Genomic DNA, 26,729 nt, shown 5'->3' with positions numbered 1-26,729 from the left:
GTCGGTTAGTTCCCATTCATCCCTCGCCGTGACGAAGCTTACCGCGAGTTCCAAGTGCGCAGCTATGCCCGGTCGTGCTTTCGCGAAATTTACAGGCGCGATTAATGTCACGACTGGCTCGTCCGGCAGGCGTTCGCTTGCCCAGCGGCCGTTTGTAGGCCTAACCGTTGCTAATTTCGGAGGGAGTTATGGCCCGGCTATTACACACCTAACCCTAAACCTAGGCTAGGGACCCCATCGCGCCTCGCGTCTTACGCGAAAGGCTCTCGCCGTTATTATTGACGGTGGCTACCCCTTTCCTCCTCCCTCCCGCGCGATTTATCGTCGCGATAAAGAGACTCGCAAGCACAAAAGCTCGCGCCGCCATGTCCGTGGGATGTTATCGTTTCGGGCCGTTTGCGGCTCGGCACGGATACCGGAATCAGCCGCGACCAACGGCCAACCAACCGACCGACCGGCCAACCAACCAACCAAACGCCGATATGCCAGCGTAGATAAAGTTGCGCGCGCCCCTGATTACACGATTACTTCGTGTCGGGAGACCAAATCCGTGCCACCCCCATCGACGGTAAACACACAAGCTTTCGCGAGGTCGCCGCGTATATATCGGAGAGCTTCGGGAAAACCCCCGTCGGATTACGTTTTCGATATTTTCGCAGCTTCGGCGAGCCCGAGTTATCGGGCTACGTGTTTTTCCCTCCCTTCCCTTTTTTGTTCAGCCCTGAATTTGATTCCCGCCACCGGTGCCGCGAGGAGGTTTCAGCGAAATTTGCAGCGTAATCGCATCGCGTGTAAAGACAATCCCGTACTGTTAGTTAGGCCATGTGTGATTTACTACGTATTGCAATAAAGGCCGGTAACCGCGCGCGATGTTATCATTATGCCGTTTGTCTAGTTACAGAGCCAAGAGAGAGAGAGAGAGGGAGATGGGGAGATGGGAAGAGGGAAGGAGAAGGGAGAGTTTACCGAAACAACTAACGGCCACGTTCCCGAGTGGAGGATTAATGGCCTTATGTTAAAGCTATCTTGATTATGACGCCACGATTTAATCAATTTATTGATGCACAAGCAACACGCGATTAACATTCAAGACGAGGTCGTTATGACGCAAGAAATCGAAAAAAAGAGATTAATCCTTTTCTCTTTTATCTTGACGTTATTATTATCTGACAATTTTCATTTACCGCAAATCGATACGAGAGATATCCCCTCCCACGATCCCTGATATATTTTTGTATTATTTGTATCTCGATATTCAAAGATATCGTTTTCCGCTCCTCGGAGGAAGTTTTGTTTACCGTGCAATGTTATTCTTAGGAAAGTTTCCCCCGCTCGCAATACCGCTTTTTTAGTATTCGAGTTGCAAATTTTTAGTATTCAAGTTACAAACATCGCCGCACAACCTCCTCCTCATGTCTCGTACGTGATTTTTCTCGGAAAAAAAAGCCCCGCAAAAAACGACAATCTTAACTTCGACACACAAAATTGCAGAGAGCTCGAGCAGTACGACGGGAATTTTTTTTAAGTCTTCAGCCATTTTTATGCTCTTTGAAGCATAAAATGTCCAAGTCTTGCAACGCGGAAAGCCGAGTACCCGCATAAATTATGCATCAGGAAGGGGGTGAAACTCTCTGCCGCGCAAACTTTCGGCTCGCTACTTGGGTTCCCGACTCATGCCGGAATCGTATTTGTAAAATTCAACCCGTATTAATGAACAAAACCGACCCCATACTTAGGAAGAATGTTTCCCGTTAAAATATTTCACAACGAAGGGCGTCGACCTTCGTAACGATACATTGTTAGAGCGGCTTTATTACGGTCGTGAAATTATAATATTAACACTGTTCACATTATTCTCCAGCGCGAGGGTATATTCATCAATCGCAAATACATTTAAGAATGTTTTGTATGTATAATTCCAGCAAAAAGTAGCTAAAAATCAATGAAGAGTATTTTTTAATATTTATTGCGTTTTTACTGAAATATTCCGAATTTTGTTAATCGAAATGATTAACTTTTGGCAGAGAATTTCGCCTTGTGACAGTTACATGGTTAACTTTATTAAATTATATTTCATAGCTTTTTAACCAGTTAGTACTTGTATAATATTATTTGACCAAATATTTCTTCCCTATTTAAAACTATTTAAATTCTATTTAAATTCTATTTAAATTTGTTTAAACTTTTGCAAATTTTAAACAAATTCTGAATATTATTTCCATGTGTTTTTGTCATTTGAATCGACGTGGTTATACGTTTCCCGTTTATAAGAACACATGTTAATTCGATGCAAATTAAAATCCTTACAACTTGTGAACTCTTTAGTAAATCGATTTAAAAGTTGTACTGAAGATTCTAAACATGTGTAAGGACATTCTGTACAATTTTCATTAAATTCTCAATATTTTGAAAATAGGTACAAAACATTCTTAAATATCGTTGAATAAAGAAGCGATAGAGGAATGAGAATGATTTATTTTAAAGGGAATATAAGAAAAAAAAATGGAAAAATTATATTCTTCTCAGACTCATTAATTTTTCCTTAAATGAAATGATTAAAATCATATTGATACATCGCTCTAAAGTGACTATATTTAAAAAATTTGGAAATATTTAAGATTTCGAAGTGCGAGAACAATTTATCTAATAATCGACAAATTTATCATGACTTCTTTTACGATTTAATGACTTTTTACTCGTTAAGGATGTTTTGTATGTATAATTCCAGCAAAAAGTAGCTGAAAATCAATATTGACGAATATATCCACTTTTGATGTATTTTGAGTATGAGAAATTGTGTGGAATATTCTAATTTTATCTTAGCTACAGTGCAGAGATGGTTTTTTTTCATATTTATTGTGTTTTTACTGAAATATTCCGAATTTTGTTAATCGAAATGATTAACTTTTGGCAGAGAATTTCGCCTTGTGACAGTTACATGGTTAACTTCATTAAATTATATTTAATATCTTTTTAACCAGTTAGTACTTGTATAATATTATTTGACCAAATATTTGTTCTCTATTTAAACTTTTGCAAATTTTAAACAAATTCTGAATATTATTTCCATGTATTTCTGTCATTTGAATCGATGTGGTTATACGTTTCCCACAAGAACACATGTTAATTCGATGCAAATTAAAATCCTTATAACTTGTGAACGCTTTAAAAATTGTACTGAAGATTCTAAACATATAAAGACATTCTGTACAATTTTCATTAAATTCTCAATATTTTGAAAATAGCTACAAAACATTCTTAAAGCAGACGTAAATTTATTTTTTTATCACAAACAGTGACTTTCCCAATATTTTTGACATTTAATTTTATATCGTCTCGCGAATTTTTGAAGCGATTAAAATGCGCGTCGCGGGGAATTACACCCTCTGTTAACGAATTATAATTAATCGCAACGGTTTATAACACAATGTTCGTTTCTTGACTCGTGTAATTAAAATTAATTATGACTGTTCGTAGCGGGGCGGACAACGCGAGAGTTAATTAATATTGTCTGCAATGTATTGTTCCACCACATCGAGTAAATCGTTACGGCTCTCTTCCCGTGGCTTTACAGCCGAAAGATCCTTTCTCCTTTGTCCGGCTCCTACCTCGAAAATGTTCTCAAATTGTAACACGTAGGATCCTAGAACGCGATATTAAACCGCGTAATAAAATACTGATATTGATATAAGACATATATAGCGGTATTGACACGAGATATTTCTCTCGGAAATTAATATCTGATAACTTTATGTGCGATCGAAATGGCGACGTTCTATAATTACGAAAGTTTCGAGAGTTATTTTCGACATTTTCCAATCGAATATTCGAATTCATTATTCAAAAAATTCGGCGGGACATTTTAATATAATCAAGGTTCCCGTGTAACGTCAAAGTTTTTCAGCATTATAATTTTTCACGCTTAATGCAACAAACTTTACTCGACGCGCAGGTGTGTATTCGAAGAGAGGATCTCTTCCCCGTAAAACTTCCTGACCTGGTAACACCGACGTGCGTCAACATTTTCTAAATAGCATGTTTGTCATCATCATTCATCCAGTTGGCTATTCGCTGTAAAATTCTCCATCTTCCGAATGGTATTATTATGCGAGACACGCATAATCTAAAAATACATGTAAAAGTGAATTAAAAAAAAAAAACAATATTGATATATACTTTGTAGCAACTTTAAATTTCGAAAAAGGAAAAAGAGCGAAATGAAATTTTAGAGAATGTAAATTTGTCGAGTTTGCGAGAAGGCGATGATTAAAAAATGCTACTTTACGATATTGCATTTACACAGCTCGCCGATATAGCACCTTGGTAAACTCGAAACCAGTTTAAACATAAAATATTATCATCATGCAATGTCTCGAAACAAGTCTGGGGAAACTTAACATAAAAGAAAATTGTAAAATATCAGGTCTTTCAAGGAAGCTATTTTAGAAAGTCGTAGGATAATAGCTGCGCAAACAATAACGTGGCAAAAGTTTATGGCGCGAAAATGACCAAACTACTGCGTCGAAGTAAATTTAACTGATTACGAGGACATTAAAAATGGTTATTCCAACTGACATTACGATATACAATACATAACGTTGACTACGTCTAGCAAAAGTAATTATCGACATTACAGAGAAATCTACGGATGATGTGCTGTATGTCAAAGCTTCTAAGGTTTATTCAACGAGAGCCTCGAGAGAAACGTTAATTACAGTCGACAAGAAAATGTACATTTCAATTGGCCTTTTGACTTTCATAGACGTGAATGGATGCGCTCGCTTGGGATTCTCGCGATTCGGTTTTAATTGAGGACGGTATTATAGAAAAACAAATTGCACCGTGAAATTTTTGAAAGAATGGCTTTTACGCGCATCCTACGGTATATCGGGAGTATGGAATTTCGCATTAAAAAAAAAAGAGAGAGGGATGATTGAAGTATGAAAGTCGATATTACATGACGTTCGGGCAAACCGGCTTAAAATATTTCTTTAAAATTTCAAACTTGATTTACATCAGAAACTGTTAGTCGATGAGTTAAATCGCTTTTACCGTTCAACAAAGCCGTGCAACTCGAAAGAGTGAATCGATCATCGGCACATCGGTGGAAATTGCGGATGAATATGCCGCTGCAGTCAAAACAGAATCAAAAAGAGTGCAAAAAAGCGCTTTATCATTTAATGCAGGAGCGCGCGTCAATTTTGCTCGCACGACCACCACGGACGAGTGACTCGGCGAAGCTTTTCGCGTCATCCCGCACCGCACCGCACGAAATTTGCCAGGGAAATTATTTTCGATAACATCATCCTGACGTTTAACGGCTGAAACACGCGGTATTACGAGCGGCTCACACGTTTCATCGGGCATAAAGCTACCATGGCGCGGGAGGGACAATTAAAAAGAATGTGCGCGTGTGTGGGTGTACCCTATCCTAATGAAAAGTAAACAAAAAAATCCCTGCATTAAGAATAAAAAAAGAATAAATACAAAGTATAATACAATATATAATACAAATATAATACAAATATAAATGCAAAGATAAAAATACAGCAAATTTTATGTTTAAATTGTATTTATAATTATAATATATTTGTATATTTTCATCCGAAGCGTAAATTATTATTATTACATACATGTTATATTATTATATATATGTTATATACACATGTTGTATTATATTCATATTATATACAGATATTATATACATGTTATATGATATACATTATGTAAATTTTATATATCTTTACTTTTAAATTTAAATTTAAAACTTAATCTTGTGGATTTACTTAATATCTCTTCTAATTATAAAATCTAATTTTTTCAAAAAAATATTCTTTTTTTTATAAAAAGAAAATTAAACTTGATGTTTCTTAAAAGTTTTTTGTTTCAAAAAACAATTCGAAAAAAAAGATCAATTTATTAAAAATATAAAATCATATTATATATATGTATTATATACATTATATACATGTTATATACATGTTATATACATGTTATATGATATACATTATGTAAATTTTATATATCTTTATTTTTAAATTTGAATTTAAAATTTAATCTTGTGGATTTACCGAGCTAATACTTCTCCTAATTATAAAATCCAATAATTTCAAAAAAATATTCTTTTTTTATAAAAAGAAAATTAAACCTGATGTTTCTTAAAAGTTTTTTGTTTCAAAAAACAATTCGAAAAAAAAGATTAATTTGTTAAAAATATAAAATCATATTATATACATATATTATATACATTATATACATGTTATATACATGTTATATGATATACATTATGTAAAGTTTATATATCTTTATTTTTAAATTTGAATTTAAAATTTAATCTTGTGGATTTACCCCGAGCTAATACTTCTCCTAATTATAAAATCTAATAATTTCAAAAAAATATTCTTTTTTTATAAAAAGAAAATTAAACCTGATGTTTCTTAAAAGTTTTTTGTTTCCAAAAACAATTTGAAAACAAAAAGATTAATTTATTAAAAATACAAAACCATCGTTTCGAAACGTATTATTTATTTCATACTTTCAATTGCAATTTCACGTTATATATAAGGACCGTATAAATTAGGACTGATGTTCGCCGTTTTTAGCGTGTTGCCGGTCGACTTTATCGCGAAGGTGCAATTTATTGTAGGAATTATCCCTCGTCACACGCACGCACGCAGACTGACAATTACATTTTTCCATCGTCCGGCCATGAGCTGTGCCTTGGATCCATATTTGCGAAACGCGTCGTCTCTCACTCTCTCTCTTTCCTTCCCTCGTTATCCTCCCTTTGTCCACTCGCGAATCCGAGAAGCGTGACGTTATAGGCATATCCCGAGATGCATGCGTGACATCGATCCGCGAGAAAGATCGAGGGAAACGAATGGACAATGATGGGGGAAAAAGTGCCGATGTGCGAAAGAAGGAACCGGATGGCGTACAAAGAGAGAGAAAGGGTGGTGGGCGAGGGGGAGGGGCAGGGGGATGGGGGAGAGGATAAATTGCACGGGCGACGCGGATTTATTCGAGCGCGATGCGTTAGCGTGATACGTGATGCGACTTGGCGTGAATCGACGAGCTCGCGATACTTTTGAGCGACGACGCCACTTTCCCTCGATAGACAATGCGAAATCCCGCGAGTTGACGAGGGAGGGAATCAACGAGGGATACGGTGATGACGGCGGCTGAAAATCATCACCGGGAAGAGAGAAGAGGAAGAGAGAGAGAGAGAGAAAGAGGGATGCTCTTTCTCTCTTCTCGAGAGAGAGAGAGAGAGAGAGATTCTTTCTCACGGCAGAATAAGCTCGCTCTAATTCGCCGATGGTAGTTATCAAGCTAGCTGGCTTCTGACAGTTTACCTGAATACGCGACGAATTTAAAATAAAAAAAACCGCGCCGCGATGAATCCCATATCCGCGATGCCGTAAGCGACTGACATATTCCGCTGCAGTTGATATCGTTTTTTCGATCTCTCCCATTGTCTACAATTTAGAGAATAGCTCCCTCCTTCCATTTCCCGTCTCTCGTTTTTTTTCCCTAATATTAGATATCATTTTTACTTTTACCACAATGCACGCACGCACGTTTTTCACTGACAGATTTTTTTTAATCAACTCAATTTTCTTCGAATAAAAATATCAAGGTAGCCACTCTAGAAATTATTATTCGTTACATTTCTCAACTTTTACCTTTATAGGTAATAATAAAAAAAATAAAATATATTTTAATAAAATATTATAATAAAAAATTATAATAAAATATTGAAATATAAAATATTATAATAAAAAGAATAAAATATTTTATTATAAATATAATAATAAAAATTTGAATAAAAATTGCAAATTGTTAACTATCACTAATAATAAAATATATTTTATTATAAATATAATAATAAAATTTCCATACAAATTGTAACGTACGTGTGTTGGAGATTAAATTGAAAAAGCATATGTTGGTTTTTAGTTTACGGGAGAACGTGCCAAGATCGCGAAAATTATTCGATACGCAAAGCGCGGTACTTAATGGTGATATTTTTTTTCTGCTTTCAGGCGATTTTTCGCTGCACATATATCCGGTGGAGCTCGAGGACGATGGCACGTATCAATGTCAGGCTTCGCCGACAAACGACGGACAGCCGGCTTTACGATCGAGATTTGCCAAGTTGAGCGTGCTGGTGCCGCCGCACAAGCCCAAGATCCTGCAAGGCGAGTCCACCAGCACCACCGAGGATCGCGAGCTGGTGATCGAGTGTATAAGCATCGCCGGAAAACCGCCGGCGGAGGTGAGAAACCTTTCGTCTTTGCGCATCTTCTGGCATCTTTGTCAACATATATATATATATATATATATATATATATATATATATATATATTGATGGGATTACCCGGAGATTAAGTCCGGATTAATCGCCGTGAAAGCAATCCCCGGCGATTGCATCCGGAAACTTCGCGGATATCTCTCGGCGATGGACAGTACACCGCCCCGAGGATTATGTCCGATCGATATTATGCCTCCAGAGGCGTGTGCCCCTCGTTTTACTGTCCTATGCGCGTTTCCTCGAGATGTTTTTACATCACACGTAGATGTTTCGTTGCACGAGACGAGATATATTATATATATATTATTACTAATCATAATTCAAAATGAAAAAAATTAAAGTAAAGGATTCTCGACTCGTATATATTTTTTTTAATTTTAAAAAATTTCGATATAATATGTATGTACATAAATAAATATTTTATGCCATAGCAAATATATATATATATATACATACACAATATATATATATATATATATATACAGGGTGTTTTTTAATAAATGCGAAAAATTTTAGGAGATGATTCTTTGTCGAAAATGAAGGGGGGATTTTTCATATAAACATAAACTCCTATATTCCTCCCTGTGGAGTTACAATTTTGGAGATCCTCCAAAAATAGGAGTAAAAATTAGGTTTTTATTTTTTTCTCAATTTTCGAACACGTTAAAGAAATGAAATTAGGTGAATATTTTCTACTAGTAAAAATATTATTTATTAATATTTTTTTCAGCCTCTGTATTGTTATAAGGGGATGAAACTAGCAGCCCATATTCATATTTTTCAGAATTTATTTTATTAGAACTTTTTAATGGGCCGGAATATTCAAAAATGGATCATTTAAAAATATATATTAAAAAGTTTGATTTATTTAGAAACATTTTTTTCTTTCGTTTATATTTTTCATAAAATCAGTAGTTTTCAAGAAAAAAATAAAATACGTTATCGTACACGATATTAAATAGTAGATTAAATAATAGCACGATACTAAATAGTAGATTAAATAATTTCGAATTACGAGAAATTAAATTTTAAAAATAAAATTGGAATAAATGTTGGGAAAATTGGAACAAAAACAAAATTATAATAAAAACCTAAAAAATAAAAACTTAATGTTTCCTCTGTAACCATTTTTGAAGGAGTATAACTCCACAGGGAGAGAAGTAGAAGTATATGTTTATATGATAACTCCCCTTTAATTTTCGACAAAGAATTATCTTCTAAAATTTCTCGCACTTATTAAGAAATACCCTATATAATACATAATAATTTAATTTAATAGAATTTTTAACTAATATATTAATTATATTAATTAATATATTAATATATTAATTATTTTAACTAATATATTAATTATATTGTTATTTTGACGAGCAATAGTTAATAGCAAGTTGAGAGATTTTTGAGAGAAAGAGAGAGAGGGAGAGAGAGAAGACAAACATTGCAATTAATGCTCAATATCTTAGGTATTCGAAGGTAAACATTATTTGTTTACAAGACGTCGGTGATACGAGAACGCTAAAGTGGAGATTGTATTTGTTGACATGCGCATGAGTAAACCCGAAATATTATTCAATCGATCATCATTCGGTCAACCTACAGCCGAAAGGGATCTGTGCGATGGTTAATTAATGCAGAGAGCAACATAATTCGTTGCAAACAGTTTAATAGAACTTCAAATATTTAACAGAATTTTAAATATTTAATAGAACTGTAAATTTAATATTTAATATATATTCTACATATATTAAATATATAATATATACTTATATGTGTGCCTATGTGTAAGTATAAAGAGATAATGTGACTAACTGAATTATAGTCACGAATCTGTCGTAAAAAAAGGGATGAACGTATCAATCCCCTTGCTTGTGTCAGATCGTTACACGGGAAATACGAGCGTATCTCGCACTAAACTTTGCCAAATTATATATCAAATCGATGAAGCGTGATTCCAAGCTATTTTTTCGCCTGGAAATAAAATACGGATAATAAATACGGATCGCCGAGGTGTTTGAACGATGTTGCTTGGTGTCGAACTAAATGTTCATCGGAGACTTTCGTGCTGGGGTCTAGAATTGCTTAGAAACGCGAGTATTATTATTATTCCCGATTGGCCGAATCGAAAGTGAGAATCTCTTACAGTGACACGCTTAAATAATAGTAAATAGTACCGAATCTACCCTGAAAATCTGACCGAAACCGCATTTCTTGCTGGCAAGTCCACTCAGCAAAAAACGCGTGGTTTCAACAAAAACAACGCTCGCAGGCAACGAAGTTTGAGATTTATGTGTGTTACATCTATGGTTGCAACACATATAATCCGTCAGTTGATACTGATTGCCTCTGCAACGCTCCTCGGGTCATGTAAACTTATATAAACATACAAAATACAGGAGCTCGAAAAAAAATTAGCAGATCAGAAAAGAAAAATTAATATGATTTATTTTATATTTTTGAATTATATTATTGAATTATATTTTTGAATTATATTTTATTATTGAATTATATTAATTATATTATTTTTGAATTATATTTTTGAATTATATTTTACAATTTTATTTTATATTTTTATATTTTTGAGTCATACGTAATTGGTGTAAATTGATTTTGTTAACGATTCATGAAAATCAATGGGACGGTGACTGGAGAACGCGTTCGTTTCTAATTAGGAAAAATATTTTAATTCTAATAATATAGCATGCTATGACACAATTATCCTGGAATAAAATATCGTCAAAAAGGATGAATAAATGCTTTGATACATTACGCTCATTTTAAAGTGACTGTTTCACGAGAGTACACGTAATGCCAGGAAAAAGTTCTCGTTAGCTTCATGAGTTAGCAAGACGTGTTTCTATAATATTCGTGACAAAAGAAAGTTTATCCATACATGAAAGAGCTCAAACTTAATGACTGCTTTGCAGATAAGGGTTTTCCATTACGTTAATGCACTGCCTATGAATTTCATACGCCTTGCTCTTTACTTTCATTCATTACATGACAGAAGTTTGGCTATGCAAGTCTTAATAGCATCGGAAGTTATCACGACTGCATAACTTTCCATTACAATTACCTGTTAAGGCGTTTTTCTCAAGACAATGCTTACAGAGTGTCCCAAATCTATCTATGAACCATTCGTACAAGCTTTTCGTATCAAATCAATCAATTAATTATAAGAAAAATCGATCAAATTGCTTGATAAAACCATCTGAAAGTCAATAAAAAGTGAATGGAAAATGATTAAAATATTTCGCGATAAATATGAAAATATTTCGCGATATGTTAAACAATTTTGGAAGCTATTTACAAGCTATCTGTGACCAAGGAGATAACTTTCCCTCTTTAAAATTTCTAAAAATATTTTTACTCTATATTTTATGTAAAATTACATAGCTATGTTTTTTGCATGTAAAATATAAACAAGTAAAATAATTGATTATCGTGACCGAATATTTCATTAGACGAAATGCATAAATATTTAACATATTTTGAAAATGTACAAATATTCCAAGGGGTAGTCTATCGAAATCGCGACTTTTACTCCTCGATAAATATGAATTCCAACGCTGTCACTGTCACTAATGTAAACCCAACCTAATGCGAGCAGCTAGTTAATCAGGGACTGGCGAAGAATTTAATGAAATTTGTTTCTCGATCGCTCGCAAACGCATGCTTTTTAATTAAAATTATGCAAATCCATGATTAATGGCGCGACCGGAGAATCGACGCGTGTGTAATGATCAACAGAATATTTAAACATAAAAAAAATATCCATTTTAAATATGTTCCTGCACCGTACAAAAAGAATACATTAAATTCTGGAATGGCCTATAATCGATCAATTGCCAAGCCCGATAGAATATCGAGCCGCAGAGACAGAAGTTGGCATAAATTTTTTACAAAAGCCCTTTAATTTTGGCGAAATATTAATAGTCGAAAAATAATTAAAGAAATAATTTAATATGAAAAAATTATATATATATATATATATATATATATATATATATACCAAATTTTTCAGAAAAATATATTCTATATATATATATATATATATATATATATATATATATATATATAGAATATATTTTTCTGAAAAATTTGGTTTGCAGTTTGAAATGTCAATCGTGCAAAAAATATCACGAGAGCTTAATTTTCGCATTATTCATTATCGCGAAATCGCATTTGCGTATCTATTAATTAAATCGATATTCTCTCTGGCATTACATATTTACATTATTGTTACGGAAACGGATCGTGCAGAATATCCGAATTTCAACCATTCAGATAGTCTCATTATACATGGAGTTCTCATCGAATCGTGTTATTTCAGAAATTTTATGAAAAGTTTTATAAAATGCATTAATAGTTGCATCTATAGATATTGCAATGCGTTATCCAAGAAAAATTAAAATTTAGATATTTTCTATAGACAATGATTTTATAAAGATAAATTATTTTCTGTGCACAGTAAATAATTAATATCAATGTTAAAATTCTAATATCACAATTAAATTTGATGACATATACTGTAATCGTATAAACTGTAATAAATTATTGTATCAAATATTTATTTGCCTTTTAATTGTAATCTTAAACTACAGCTTATATCACGGCTCTTTTATTACAATTTTCGCGTTTGAAGTTTTAAATTTATTCTTCGACAATAGTATTTTCCCTGAATTGCAGTATTATTACGCTCGGTACTATTCAATAAAACAATAGAATACTTTCATAATCAATCATTGACGTGACTCAACGTTATCCGTTCGCGCAGCGGAAAAATGGAGCAAAAATTATTCGCAAAATTTCAGTACATTGTTGGATCGGTGAAAGCGTCAGTGCAAGAGAGAAAGAGAGGAGCGGTGTGCTAATCACGCGATATCGTACATAAAGTTCGTGCGGTTTCATTGTTAAATGTCCGCTTTTTTCTCTGCCCATCACATGTAACCAAATAAGAAAATAAAATGTCAAAAAGAATCGTAAAATATCGCATAATAATCAGAATTTGTAGCAATCGCGTGAGATAGATATCATATTTAAAGTTCAAGTGTCCTTCAGAAATTTGTCGTCCTGAAAAAGTTAGTTTACAATTTTCATTGAATGCTCATTCGAATGAAACGAAACTATTTGGTGACGAGTTGGAGATGTGTCGGAAATCTGTTATCGGTTTACGAGTCGCCGTAGGCAATAGACGACGAACGATCTAGTTATACCCAAACGGTGCAAAGCAAATTTATATTTGATTTTTCATTCGCTCTCGTTATATTTACCGTTGGACATTTTATTTTTAATGCTCGCGAATATGCACGCTATATGAAATAAATGAACGCTGCGCGTTATCGAAATCGCGCGCGTCTTTTACGGAAAATATATTTACGAAAATCTCATTTTCCAAATCCAAATTTTCGCTCATTATATCTCAGAGCAAAGATAAAAAATTAATTAATCTCCGATTATTACATGGCTCATTAGTTATTCGATATGTTTAAAGAACGGTAATTTATACAAGGTGTTTTTTAATAAGTGTGAAAAATTTTAGGAGATGATTCTTTGTCGAAAATTAAGGGGGAGGTTTCATATAAATATAAACTCCTACATCCCTCCTTGTGGAGTTGCACTCCTCCAAAAATAGGAGTAAAAATTAAGTTTTTATTTTTTAGATTTTTATTATAATTTTGTTTTTATTCCAATTTTCTCAACATTTACTCTAATTTTATTTTTATTTCAAAATTTAACGTCTCGTAATTCGAAACTTATGCTATTTAGCATCATGCTGTGTACGATAACGTATTTTATTATTTTTTTTTTTTTGAAAACTACTGATTTTATGAAAAAAATAAAAGAAATAAAAATGTTTCTAAATAAATCAAACTTTTTAATGTATATTTTTAGATGTTCATATTCCGGCCCATTAAAAAGTTGTAATAAAAAATTGACTAGGGATTGCTAGTTTCATCCCTTTGTAACAATACGGGAGGCTGAACAAAATATTAATAAATAACTTTTTTACTAGTGGAAAATATCCATCTAATTTATTTAACTTTAGTAAATTTGAGAAAAAAATAAAAACCTAATTTTTACCCTTATTTTTGGAGGAGTGTAACTCCACAGAAAGGGACATAGGAGTATATGTTTATATGAAAAACCCCCCTTCATTTTCGACAAAGAATCATCTCTTAAAATTTTTACTTATTAAGAAACACCCTGTATATTAAATTTAATTGAGGGAAAAAATTAAAGTGCGTCGAATATCCTTTAAGGAAGCTTAAATAATGCTTTTGTCGGAATGGAAATAAATAAATGTATCGTACTTTTTCTTCATGCGAAAGGAAAGTGGTATCGAGAGGGGTTAATTAAATATTCGGTAGACTGCACCCTTAGAATTCGCTTGTTCCTTTATTCGCATTCCGCCTGCTGCGCCTCGCGTATCGAAAAGTTTACGACGGGAATGAATAAAACAGCAGGATTTTCCGAAATAATTTCCACAAAGTCGGCCAACTACCAAGTTGTCTCGGTCGCGTATAATTCTAAAATTAATATTAAGCAGCGCGTCTAATAATTGTTCTGAAACACGTGACGTCTATTTGCCGCGATTCTCACGCAATTGTTAAAATTATTGTACGCCCTACACTTTCACTCTAATGGCAATTCTCTCTCTCTCTCTCTCTCTCTCTCTCTCTCTCTCTCTCTCTCTCTCTCTCTCTCTCTCTCTCTCTCTCTCTCCCTCCCTCCCTCCCCCCCCTCTCTCTCTCCTTGGCCCTTTCGTCTTTCCAGCAACTACAAAGTTCCCGGACTTTCTATCGTATTGCCACGGAAATTCTCCTTCCGAGATACCGCAAAGTTTCCACAAGACAGCATTTTAATATTACTTTTATATTAGCTTATTATTGCTCCTCTATTCTATTCTCAAGTAACGTCGTACGATGAAAATATGTGGCAAATGTATAAAATATACAGGGTGTCACTTAATTGGCGCCCACTATTCATATCCCTCGTGGAAAACTGAGTCGAAAAGTCCTGAGCCATTTTTTTCTATAATGCTTAATAAAGCGGTAATTATTGAGTAAGGTCGCGCCAATAAGCACCGACCTTTAGCCTCCTTGACGAAATTTTCCTTAAGAAAACGCTTTTAACGGAAAAAATATGATTTTTAACGCAAAATAAAGTTTCTCGCATTGCAGAAGAAAAAAATGGTTTCAAAAAAAAAAGAAAAAGAAAAACGGTTTCAAGAAAATGGTTTCAAATTTTTTTCATTATAGAAAAAAATGGTTCCGGACTTTTCGAATAAATAGCGCCAATTACGTGACACCCTGTATACATATACATATATCGCTTCGCGTTAACGCTAACAATCCACGGTAATTATCCCGATTAATTCGTCGCGAAAAATCTCGGGAATCTCCGGGCGAGAGGAAAATCGAAGGAAACATTTAATAAATGCAGATCTCTCTCGATTTTACGACTTAATGTACAAGCCATCCCGTTCTATCGGAGAGACGCTCGCTCTATCTAAAGCCGCCGATATTGCTGAATCTATCGGCGGCCTTATCGGCCTTCATTAGGCGAGTCGCGGGAGGGGAAGGGGGAGGGGAGGGGAGGGTGAAAACGGGAAGAAAACGCGGAGCGAGAGAGCAAGAGGGACGAGGGCGGGGGGGGGGGGTGTAATTCCGCGAGAAATTCAGAGTCACCACAGTCGAATGCCTCGCTGCTGAGCTCTCGCCATAATCCGATTTCGCTTCTCTCTTCTTCTTTCCCCCCCCTCCCCCCCTCGCCCCCGACTCTTCCTCGCCGTTTGCCTTTCAACTGATAACTAGTAATTAAACAGCTCCAACAACGGGGTAGGGCATTTATACTCGCGCAGTTCCCTGCCCCCTGCTTTTCTTCAACACCTCTCTCTTGTTTGTCTCTGTCTCTTTCTCTCTCTCTCTTTCTCTCTCTCTCTCTTTCTCCCCCTCCCTCTCATTCCAACATTTTCTCTCCGCCTCGTCGCGTCGCTTATTCTACATCCCGTAACTCCACTTTCAGAGCCATTGTCCATCGCGCGTGGTGGTCCGTACGGGGGGGAGGGGGAGGGGGAGAGGGGGAGAGGCGCGGGGGGATACCCACGGGAAATTATTAGTTGTGAATCTATTCATCTTACCGGGGAAAACCGCTACGGGATATCCTGATACGATTCTCAATACGCCTCGTAATAAAACTGGACTCGACGAGCGAGCGCGAGCGCATCGAAATCTCTGGCCCTGGAGGGCATCTCTGGCCGCGTGTATTCCCGTTGCTCCGTTGGCCAGAAAATGCGAAACGCGCGCCCGCTTTAATGACGGGCGAAAAAAACGATTAAAAAAAAAAGAAATCGAATAATATCGTGTTAAACGAAAGCGGAAGGATAATATGGCCGCTCGATGAAGATTAGCTCCGCGGCTCCATGTTTATTGAAATATAAAGGATTTGGAACGAAAACTGGGTTAAGCGCCGCACAATCGTGATTTTGCGACGGACGATCCTATTTTCCCGCGGGAAATGTGATTATTGTTTCAGTCGTTACAATACGATTTCTCATGGTACGCCACGCGAGTTGGTTTTATCTCAACCCCGGAATATTTTATCCTCCCTTTCTTCTTTCCTTCGGAAATGATAAATTCTGGCGCGGAGGGAAAAACATAATACGCATTTCTCGCGCGAAAATTAGCCGTGTGTATCGTGAGTTTTATGAGGACCCGCGTATTGTGCGAGCACTTTATATGGAGAAATTATATGAGAGAGAAGGGGTAAAAATAACCGTGCGCCCTCCGATCTTTGTTTTTCGTTTCTCTTAGGCAAATGTACTTTGCACGGTAATTTCATTCGCACTTGTGACACAATAGTAAATGGTACTGCACCGCGGGACCGCAAAACTCCTAATTAAAGCGGACGAGATCGATTTCCTGCGGAGGCCGCAGTTAGAAAAGCGGTTACGAGCCAGCCTCGCGCAAAAGGACGTCAACAAGAAGCATATTCGATACGTTGATTGCAAGAGAGAAGGCATATCGTTGTGCGATTTCCGGTATTATGTATATATATATTTCTCTACCTCAAGTTGCCCTCATATTTACGGGAGTGCATAATATTACACATTTCTCAAGTTTGAGATATAATAACTTTAGCACGTTGCACCATCGCGCGAAACTGGTTATGGTATATCATGTATACCCCACTTGCGCATGTGGAACCAATTACATTCCGAAATACGTACTCTTGAAAGTTTGTATGTCATTCATCGTATGCGTGAAATATTATTCCGAAAGAAATATTTAAAATGGATTATGTTTATGATAACATCGGTTATTATTATTGATATTTCGATCATATATTTTTCTTTTCGCATACAATATACAGGGTGTTTCTTAACAAGTGCGACAAATTTTTGGAGATGATTCTTTGTCGAAAATTAAGGGGGGGTTTTTATATAAACATTAAAAATTTCGAATAAAAAATTGAATAGGGATTGCTGGTTTCAACCCCTTATAACAATACCAGAGGCTGGAAAAAATATTAATAAATAACTTTTTTACTAGCAAAAAATATCCACCTAATTTCATTTATTTAACTTGTTCCAAATTTGAGAAAAAAATAAAAACCTAATTTTTACCTCCATTTTTGGAGGAGTGTAACTTCACAGGGATGGATATAGGAGTATATATTTATATGAAAAACCCTCCTTAATTTTCAATAAAGAATCATTTCCTAAAATTTTTCGCACTTGTTAAAAAACACCCTGTATATTGTATGTGAAAAACAAAAAAAATATTTAATCGAAATATTTATTAATACGTTATTATAAACATAATCCATTTTAAATATTTCTTTCGGAATATTTCACACATAAGATAAATTATAAACTTTCAAAAGTACGTATTTCGGAATGTAATTGGTTTCACATGCGCAAGTGGGGTATATATGATATACTATAACTAGTTTCGCGCGATGACGCAATATGCTAAAGTTATTATATCTCAAACTTGAAAAATGTGTAAAAAACTTATTAAGAAACACCCTGTATAACGAAAAAATAATACGAGAATGTATAAATGTTAGTATATTTTGTGTGATTTTTTATTTAACATATATATGTACGATAAATTATTAATTATTAATCTATCGATTATTAATTAGGAAACCAGAGAAATGTAAAATATTACCGAGAAAAAGATATCTTATCGTGGATGAAATTGACAAATTGCTAATGACTGTATAAATATTAATACATTTTTTATGATTTTTTATTTAACATGTACATATATATATATATTAAATTATTGATTACTAACCAACTCTAATTATTAATCAGAAGAACAGTGAGTTATTAAAATAAACACGACAAATGCCCCGGAAAATGTAAATTATTATCGAGAGTGAGCTATCTTATCGTGGATAAAATTGACACAATTACTAATGAATTGTAATAAATTGCTAATAAATTATATAAATATTATATAAATATTATATAAATATTAATATATTTTTTTCTTATGATTTTTTACTTGACAAATCTCTAATTACCAATCAGAAAAATAGAGAAATATCAGAGTGAACAGGAGGGATGCTTCGAAAAGTGACCGAGAAAAAGATATCCTACCATAGGTGAAATTGACAAATTGCTAATAAACTATGAAAATCGTACACGATGAGTGCATAAATCGTGGTGTGGCATGATTATCATCAATTCTAATCAGTATAGCGTCACTATATATGTGGAAACACTATTATTCCAGTGATCCCTAACGTGAACGTGGAAGGACGCTGCGGCACTTGCAGGCCGGAGATCTCATATCGATAACAAACAGCGGGAACTCTCGCATGAGGTGTCTAATTAGAGCCGATAAGCTTGATTTCCGCGACACGCATATACATATACATATATATGCGTATGTGCGAGCTACGCTCTGTGTTTGAACGCACAGGCTCAATACAACAATCATGTTACTCAATCATTATGCGCGGAAATTCGTTCGCAGCTTCATTATTAGTTGATCCCCGCCGACAACTTCGAGACTATTGATTTTTACTCATGAATAGAATGATTGTAATTGGCTCCCGTTGTATAATACAGAGAGACTATTTTCGAAATTTCCTCAGTTTCCTTGCTCAACATTTTCAAGCAAAATCTGATATATTATTCCAAGAGGTTACCCGAGATGTGTATCGTTAATTAATTAATACTAGCGTGATACCCAGAATAGAACCGTATTTGTTTGCTGAAACAATTTTCTTGGGCAAAAAAGAGAAAAAGCTTCGAGTTTTTAGGACCCACGGGTACCATTATGGTAATAAAAGCACAAGAATTCCGGTCACGGATCAATTCCCTCGCGCGGGTGTTTTCTCGAGCTACGCTATTTTTAACTGTAACGTTTCTTGCAGATCACGTGGATCGATGGACTGGGCAACGTGCTACATCGTGGCATCACAACCTCAAAGGAGCTGTTCGATAACGGCCCCCTTTACACGGTAAAGTCCACCCTGACAGTGATGCCGCGAAAGGATCACGACAACACGACCTTCACGTGCCAAAGTCAAAATGCGGCTGATCGTTCGCCGCAAAGCGCCAAAATACGCGTCGAGGTAATTAATTAAGGTCCGATTCTCAACAAACACGTGCTCCCAATTAACGCACTGAGAAAAAATCCGGTTGCGTCAATTAGAATTCTGGTAGGTTCGACCAATATGTCTGTTGGAAAATGGACGTACCAGAATTCTTGTAGGAATTACCAGATGAATCTGATTCATTTCTTCCTGTTAAATTTATCAAATTTTCTGGTTAATAATACTAAATTCGTCAGTACCAAGTCGTCTAAAATTGTTTCCATTTAATCTCAAAAGTCTGTTCAATATTCTGAATTCCAATAAGATTATTGGATAAATTCAATCGAGATTATTGAATAAATTATTTTAAATTCAGTTTGTTAGAAATTAAACTGATAAACAGTGATGCAAGAAGAGGATGCAGCTCAAACACACGCAATCAGAGAGCTAGCGACCTCTTTCTGGCACTACTGCTCGTAAGAGAAAAAATATACTTTGGATTTAATGTTAATACTAGTTCTTTATACAGGGTGGCCCCGAACGTTCCAGCCAGACTTTGAGATCTTATAGGAAATTTAATTCTGAATGAAATTTCCTATAAACATGGGTCGAAAAATGCTTCCTTAAGAAGTTATCGCTGAAAAACCTCTGATGAAGGAAGAACATAAGGTGAAAAGAAAGTGAAATAAAAAGAAAATGAAACTAAACAAATTTCTTGAAAAACGTCTTTATTCATTTTCTACTATTACGTACTATTATTAAAATATTAGTTTTAAAAAAAATTATTTTATTTTCATAAAAGAAAAAGATTTTTATTTTTATCGTTTTTTCAAGAAATTTATTTAGTTTTATTTTCTTTTTATTTCATTTTCTTTTCATCTTTTGCTCTTCCTTCATCAGACGTTTTTGAGCGATAACTTCTTCAGAAAGCATTTTTTGACCCATGTTTATCGAAAATTTTTTGTTCAAAATTAAATTTCCTATAAAATCTCAAAGTCTGGCTGAAACGTTTGGGACCACCCTGTATACATTTCATGGTAAACATTGAATACGAGTTAAGTTAGGAGTGGCTCGCCGCCTATCGGCAAGCAAAGAAATTAATGTAACAAGAAATTTTATAGATCCAACTAGAAAATACTAACCAAATTTTTATAGTAAAATCTATTAAACGTTCCAGTTATAAAAAATCGAGTCTTATCATGATAACTAGAAATTCTTGTTTGAATGATTTAACCAAAGTGCCTTCAATCATATCCCATACAGCACGGAACATTGCAGCAATATTCCAGCAATATTACAATATTGCTACAATGTCGCAGCAATATTACAACATTGCTGGAATATTGCTGCAATGTTCTGTGCTGGGATACATCTTGTTGATACAATCAAACAATTTTTCTCAGTGCGTCATCTTTCGACAAGAACTCCCCTGAACTCGAGACAATTGCTCCTCTCCATCTTTCTCTCTCTTTCTCGGAGAAATATCGCAGAATAATATTCCGAAGTAAGTCCGCGAGCCGAGAAATCGGAGGCGAGTAAAAGAAAATAAAGGAAGCGGGAGAGGGAGACGGGAAGAAAGAGGGAAAGAGAGGAAAGATAGAAGATAGAAATCTCGCTTGAAGGGAAATAAAATCACTGCCTTTTGCGCGCTCGCGCTCTTTTTACTCGCTGACCGGGGGAAGAAATTAACGCGAGTCGCGCGAAAACGGGGGGTCGGGTGGGGGTCAGGGGGGTGCGTGGGGAGGGTAACGAGGGTAACGAGGCGACGTATAATAATTAACGTCGTGTCTTGAGAAGCGGTTAGCGCGCGGTAATCGCCATCCGCTGGCGCAACTTTCGTGCTGCGAGCGCGAGTTACTTTGGCGCGCTCTCCGGGCACTACTTCCGCCCTCTTTTCTTCAGAGACGTAGACTCCATTATCCGAAGTGGCAAAGGGAACAAATAGTTTCGCGGAAAGGGCAACGAGGCGAACTCGCGGAGATTTTTGCCCCGGCAGAGCACAATTCGAATTTGCGACGACGACGACGACGACGAGGATGAGGAGGCCATCGGCCTCGGCAGAAAATTTTCACGAGTTATTACTCAACTCTTTTACACCGAGTCGGATGTATATATATCTCACCTGCGCTTTTCACGACTGTTAATATAAGTTCGACGTTAATATCGCCCTAATTGGGAGCGATTCTTACGCAAGCGAGTCGGAGCGAGCTCTCGTATTTTCTCTTGTGCTTTTTCTTTATTAGCGCGTCGATAAAACGATTTAATGCTCGATGTACGGAGTGTTTTTTATTAGATTTTAATGGCAAATTCTCTTTCGGCAATTCAGAGTCGAGCTCCACCGAGGTATTTGTCATTAAAAAATAAATTTCCCTTTTTTGTGGATTATCTTATGTAACTCGATTTTTGCTCGGAGCGAAATTTAATCAAATACCGTCTTATATATCGCAATAATGTGATATTAGCTTCTTGATATAATATTGATTTTTCATATCAAAATTAAATATCCTTATAAATTAAATTTCAATTACAGTCACTCGAATAATGTATCAAAAATTAAATTCCTCTCAATTTTAATCTTGGAGATTGAATCGAAAGAAATACTTTTCGTCTTTAATCTCATTTGTACAAAAATTTTCTAACATTTTTATATCGCAAAAAAATGAATTCAACGAAAAATTTATCCGTCTATTTATCTATCTATTAAATATAAATCTGACGTAAAACGAAATCACGAGACGATTCTAAAAAAGGGAGAATGAATTTTAAATAGCACATACAACAAATATAATAAAGATTCGAAAAGGTTTCAGACAAATACTTAAAATTAAACAGCTAAAATTTTGTTTTGTTACGAAAAATCTATCCATATCTATCTATTAAATATAAATCTGACATGAAACAACGAAATCACGTGACGATTCTAAAAAAGGGAGTTTGAATTTTAAATAGCACATACAACAAATATAATAAAGATTCGAAAAGGTTTTAGACAAATACTTAAAATTGAACAGCTAAAATTTTGTTTTGTTACGAAAAATCTATCCGTATCTATCTATTAAATATAAGTCTGACGTGAAACAACGAAATCACGAGACGATTCTAAAAAAGGAAGATTGAATTTTAAATAGCACATACAACAAATATAATAAAGATTCGAAAAGGTTTCAGACAAATACTTAAAATTGAACGGCTAAAATTTTGTTTCGTTCTAGAAAAAGTGTATCGAGATCGAATGATATATCACGGGATATATCTCCCCCATTTCTCCGATGAAATATATAACGAACGTTACGAAAATTTCGAACGTGCGTCTGGTAATGGATATGCATCATTATTATTCCGGGCTACGCACATTCGGGATGAGAGCACGAGACGATAATATCGGACGGGCCGTATTCGATTTCTGCATAAAGCCGTTTAGCAAATGGAGAAAAGCGTCTCGATTTACACGATTTTTGTTTGTTCTCAGGTACGTTACGCACCGAAGGTGTCCCTCTCGAAGATCGATCGCATCGTCGAGGGCTCCGAACTTAAGTTCAAATGTCGCGCAGAGGCCAATCCACCTATCCTGGAATACAGGTGAGTGGAACATACGAAAGAAATATATCTCGAAATGCTGCTTTCACAAAAGTTCAAAATAGAGAAATCTAAATATATATCTCGAACTGTCGGTCGAGGAAATATTCTGGAATAATTAATAAAGTTACGTAAATATACTTCCGAAGAAATCATAAATTTGCATCCTGATATATGAAACAGCGTGCGAAGCTAGTAAAATTACAAAGCTAATAATTATTTCTTAAAAACAAACTTAATTTATAGCAACTAGCAGATATGCACCTCGAATTACATCGCTCACTGTTTGATAAGATCAATACAATTGAGGTTGGATTTCAAAATAATTATTTAATACAGTTACTTTGATACACATCTCTCTAATTATATAAGTGTAATATTAAGAAGAGAAAGCTGTATGCGATATCCGATATGCGAATGATATAATCGAATTATCTTTTGTGCAATATCGAAAATCAGAATCTTCAAAAACGATGACGCGCGAGCTGTGTGCTTTAATTTTTTAAAGTTTTTTTAAATTCCTAACCTAACCTTAAATTTTTTAAATCCCTAACCTAACCATTTCCTCTAACCTAACTATTTTTCATAACCTAACAATTCAATTTTTTTAAATTCCTAACCTAATCTTAAATTTTTTTAATTCCTAACCTAACCTTAAATTTTCATAACCTAACCTTAAATTTTTTAAATTTCTAATCTAACAATTTTTTCAATATATTTGCCTAAAAAAAATGTCATAATATACAAGTCAAGAGGAGAATTTTTATCTTTTTGTATACGCTTATATAATAAAATAGAATTCCAATAATCGGTATCAGTCCCCCTTCGCCCTCCTCCTTCCCCGTTTAAAATGATCCGTTCTCCTCAAGCCTTAAGCTACTTAAAGTTTCCAAAATATCGAATAGTTTATCCCGGTATCACGTCGCTACAGGTGAGTGAGCGACGCCGTCGGCGATCGCGTAAGCAAAACGTGAGTCGCGTTGTTCATGTACACCGGCTGCGAGCGACAAAGAGAAGGCGGATGATCGATATCCGCCTCTACAAAGAGGACAATGTCAAATTCAGGACGGCGTTGCGCGCGCACGTGTTAACGACGTGCGGGGCGCGTTTGCGGGGTCTCACTCCGCTTTGATTGCTTTTAAATTATTCGTTACGCAACATCCCCGTCGGGAAAAAAAGGTACCGTCCGCGCCGTATTAATTTATACGCGATTATCGGATCGTCACTTGGATTAAATTGGCTCGACGAAAATTTCGCTCTTGGAGAACGCCCGATATATATAATATCGAGCTGTAATACACTGCTCCTCTCTCCGATATGATTCTATTACATTACCATATTTCGCTAAGTGAATTTCGTAACTTGGCTTGATATAATTAACGGCGGAAGAGAAATATTTCAATTTGCCGCGGAGAAAGAGAGAGAGAGAAAGAGCGGGATTTCAGAGGGCTTAGACTCTCTTTTCCCGAGCATAAACCGAACGAAACGTTTTATACGCGGATACAAAAGCTCGAAATCGATTTTTTCTTTTTCCTTTTCTCTTTTCTGAGTCGTCACAGTTCTCTCTTTCGGGCATAAGCGAAAGTGCGTTGAAGTTTGATGAAAAAAAGAAAGAAACTCTTGACCAGCTTATGGCGATTCGCAGATAATAGGATAGACAGAGAAATGTAGCGAAGAGCAGTCAGAGGACCACATTGTAGCAAGGATAACAAACGTTAGTTGCCAGTCGCTTTAACAGCTTTTATAGCTTTCGCAGCTTTTTGTAGCTTTTTACGCCGGCCGTCGTCGCGCCACGACCCATAAAAGAGATACGAACGTAAGTGAAAACTGAGGCAGGAACGGGAGATCGACGACGTGACTTCCATTGCCTCTGCGCAGCGTTGAATAACAAAGACAAAATCATTATCCATTCGCTATGGGTCGTATCAGTTTCTGGATGATCTCGTTTCAACGAACGACTGTATAATTCCCGAGGGAGCGACGAAAGGCGTGGGATAGAGATGACTTAACTTGGGGTTAAGTTAGGGTCAATTCATTTCACATGTACCTTCGCAAAGTTGGAATCTGGAAAAAACCGTAAAAAATAAAAATAATCCAAAATAGATATATATTTCTGGAGTAGATAATTTCATGACCTCTCACGATATCACATATTCGCGTGGAATATTCCCTTGGGTGTTTCTCGACCACGTTGTAGACGCGCACAGGGAAGAGCTGACCTTTACTGGGATGACCTAAAGAGACACCCTCAATGTTTATCGAGTCGTTATGGCGTGGAACTCGCGCGAATGTACGTTCCACCGCGCTTTTGCCGACATCTTTGCGAGGTAAATTGTCTATCGGACAGCCCCGATAAAATCGATTGCGACTCGAAGGGGGTAAGAAGGGGGGATAGTGGCGATGTTGCACACTATAGCCTCTCTTTCTCTCCCTTTCTTGTCCTTCCAGAGACACACGAGCTCGGTAAGTCGTCGTTCGATTCCTCTCTCTCTTCCTCTTTCTCTCTCCTTCTCTCTTTATCTATCTATCTATCTATCTATCTCTCTCCCTTCTTTCCGCTGATTGTACGCGAAGGCCGCCTTGAAAAGCGCAGCCCTCGCCCGTTTATTACCATTCGAAACGACGACACCGAGGCTCTTTTCGTCGATTGTTGCGGCCAAACGATGCTCGAGATAAATCGCTCGAATCCTTCGAGAGGACGCCTTGGCTGGCAGAAGCCGAGTGGAGAGCACTTCACGATAAAGAAACGTCATAAAGCACGTGCGCAGAATGTCTCCAAACCGACCTTACAAAATTTATAGGAATATTCCTGGACCGACTCGAAGCCGACTTCTTGTATAAGTATCGAGAGGTTATAATCATTTTTGACAAAAGTGATGAAGTTTATGTAAAAGTGAAATTAAATTTGAGAAATGTGAATGACGCTAGATTTTCGGATCCCTTAATTTTAAATTAACTTTAGGGATATTTTAACCTGAGATTTCTGAGATGTATTGAAAGTCGCGATAACAAAACGAGATGGTGGATTTATTGAGAAAAATCAAATTAGTTCAAAAATATGTGTAAATTTTGCGATACCAATTTGGGGATATTTTGTAGATGATAAAATTAGAGATATTTGTTCTGGCACCGACTCCCAGAAATAATCGTTTGGCTGCATCGCATTAAACTAAAAAGTCATATTAATCCGGAAGGAGAGATAATAGTAAAAGGCAAAACGCGAAAAATATATTTTTTACACTGAGAAAAAAATTATAAATGATTAAATATTTTCAATTAATTA

The 26,729-nt window shown here is 35.6% G+C and overlaps 1 protein-coding gene across 3 annotated transcripts in view; it reads left to right on the top strand.

The window, feature by feature from the left end:
- LOC105254408 (irregular chiasm C-roughest protein) overlaps window positions 1–26,729 on the top strand; it is a 192,558-nt gene that overhangs the window by 149,605 nt on the left and 16,224 nt on the right. For all 3 annotated transcript variants that reach the window (XM_025413832.1, XM_025413827.1, XM_025413841.1), the window contains exons 4-6: window positions 8,046–8,278; window positions 19,709–19,909; window positions 23,340–23,449. In XM_025413832.1, the coding sequence (XP_025269617.1) occupies window positions 8,046–8,278; window positions 19,709–19,909; window positions 23,340–23,449 (544 nt within the window). The remainder of the gene's footprint in view (window positions 1–8,045; window positions 8,279–19,708; window positions 19,910–23,339; window positions 23,450–26,729) is intronic.

Source organism: Camponotus floridanus, unplaced genomic scaffold, assembly GCF_003227725.1.
Source record: "Camponotus floridanus strain SB8 unplaced genomic scaffold, Cflo_v7.5 scaffold11, whole genome shotgun sequence".
Taxonomy (NCBI): domain Eukaryota; kingdom Metazoa; phylum Arthropoda; class Insecta; order Hymenoptera; family Formicidae; genus Camponotus; species Camponotus floridanus.
Note: the sequence above shows the minus strand (reverse complement) of the source record. Positions and strands in the feature narration are given on the sequence as shown.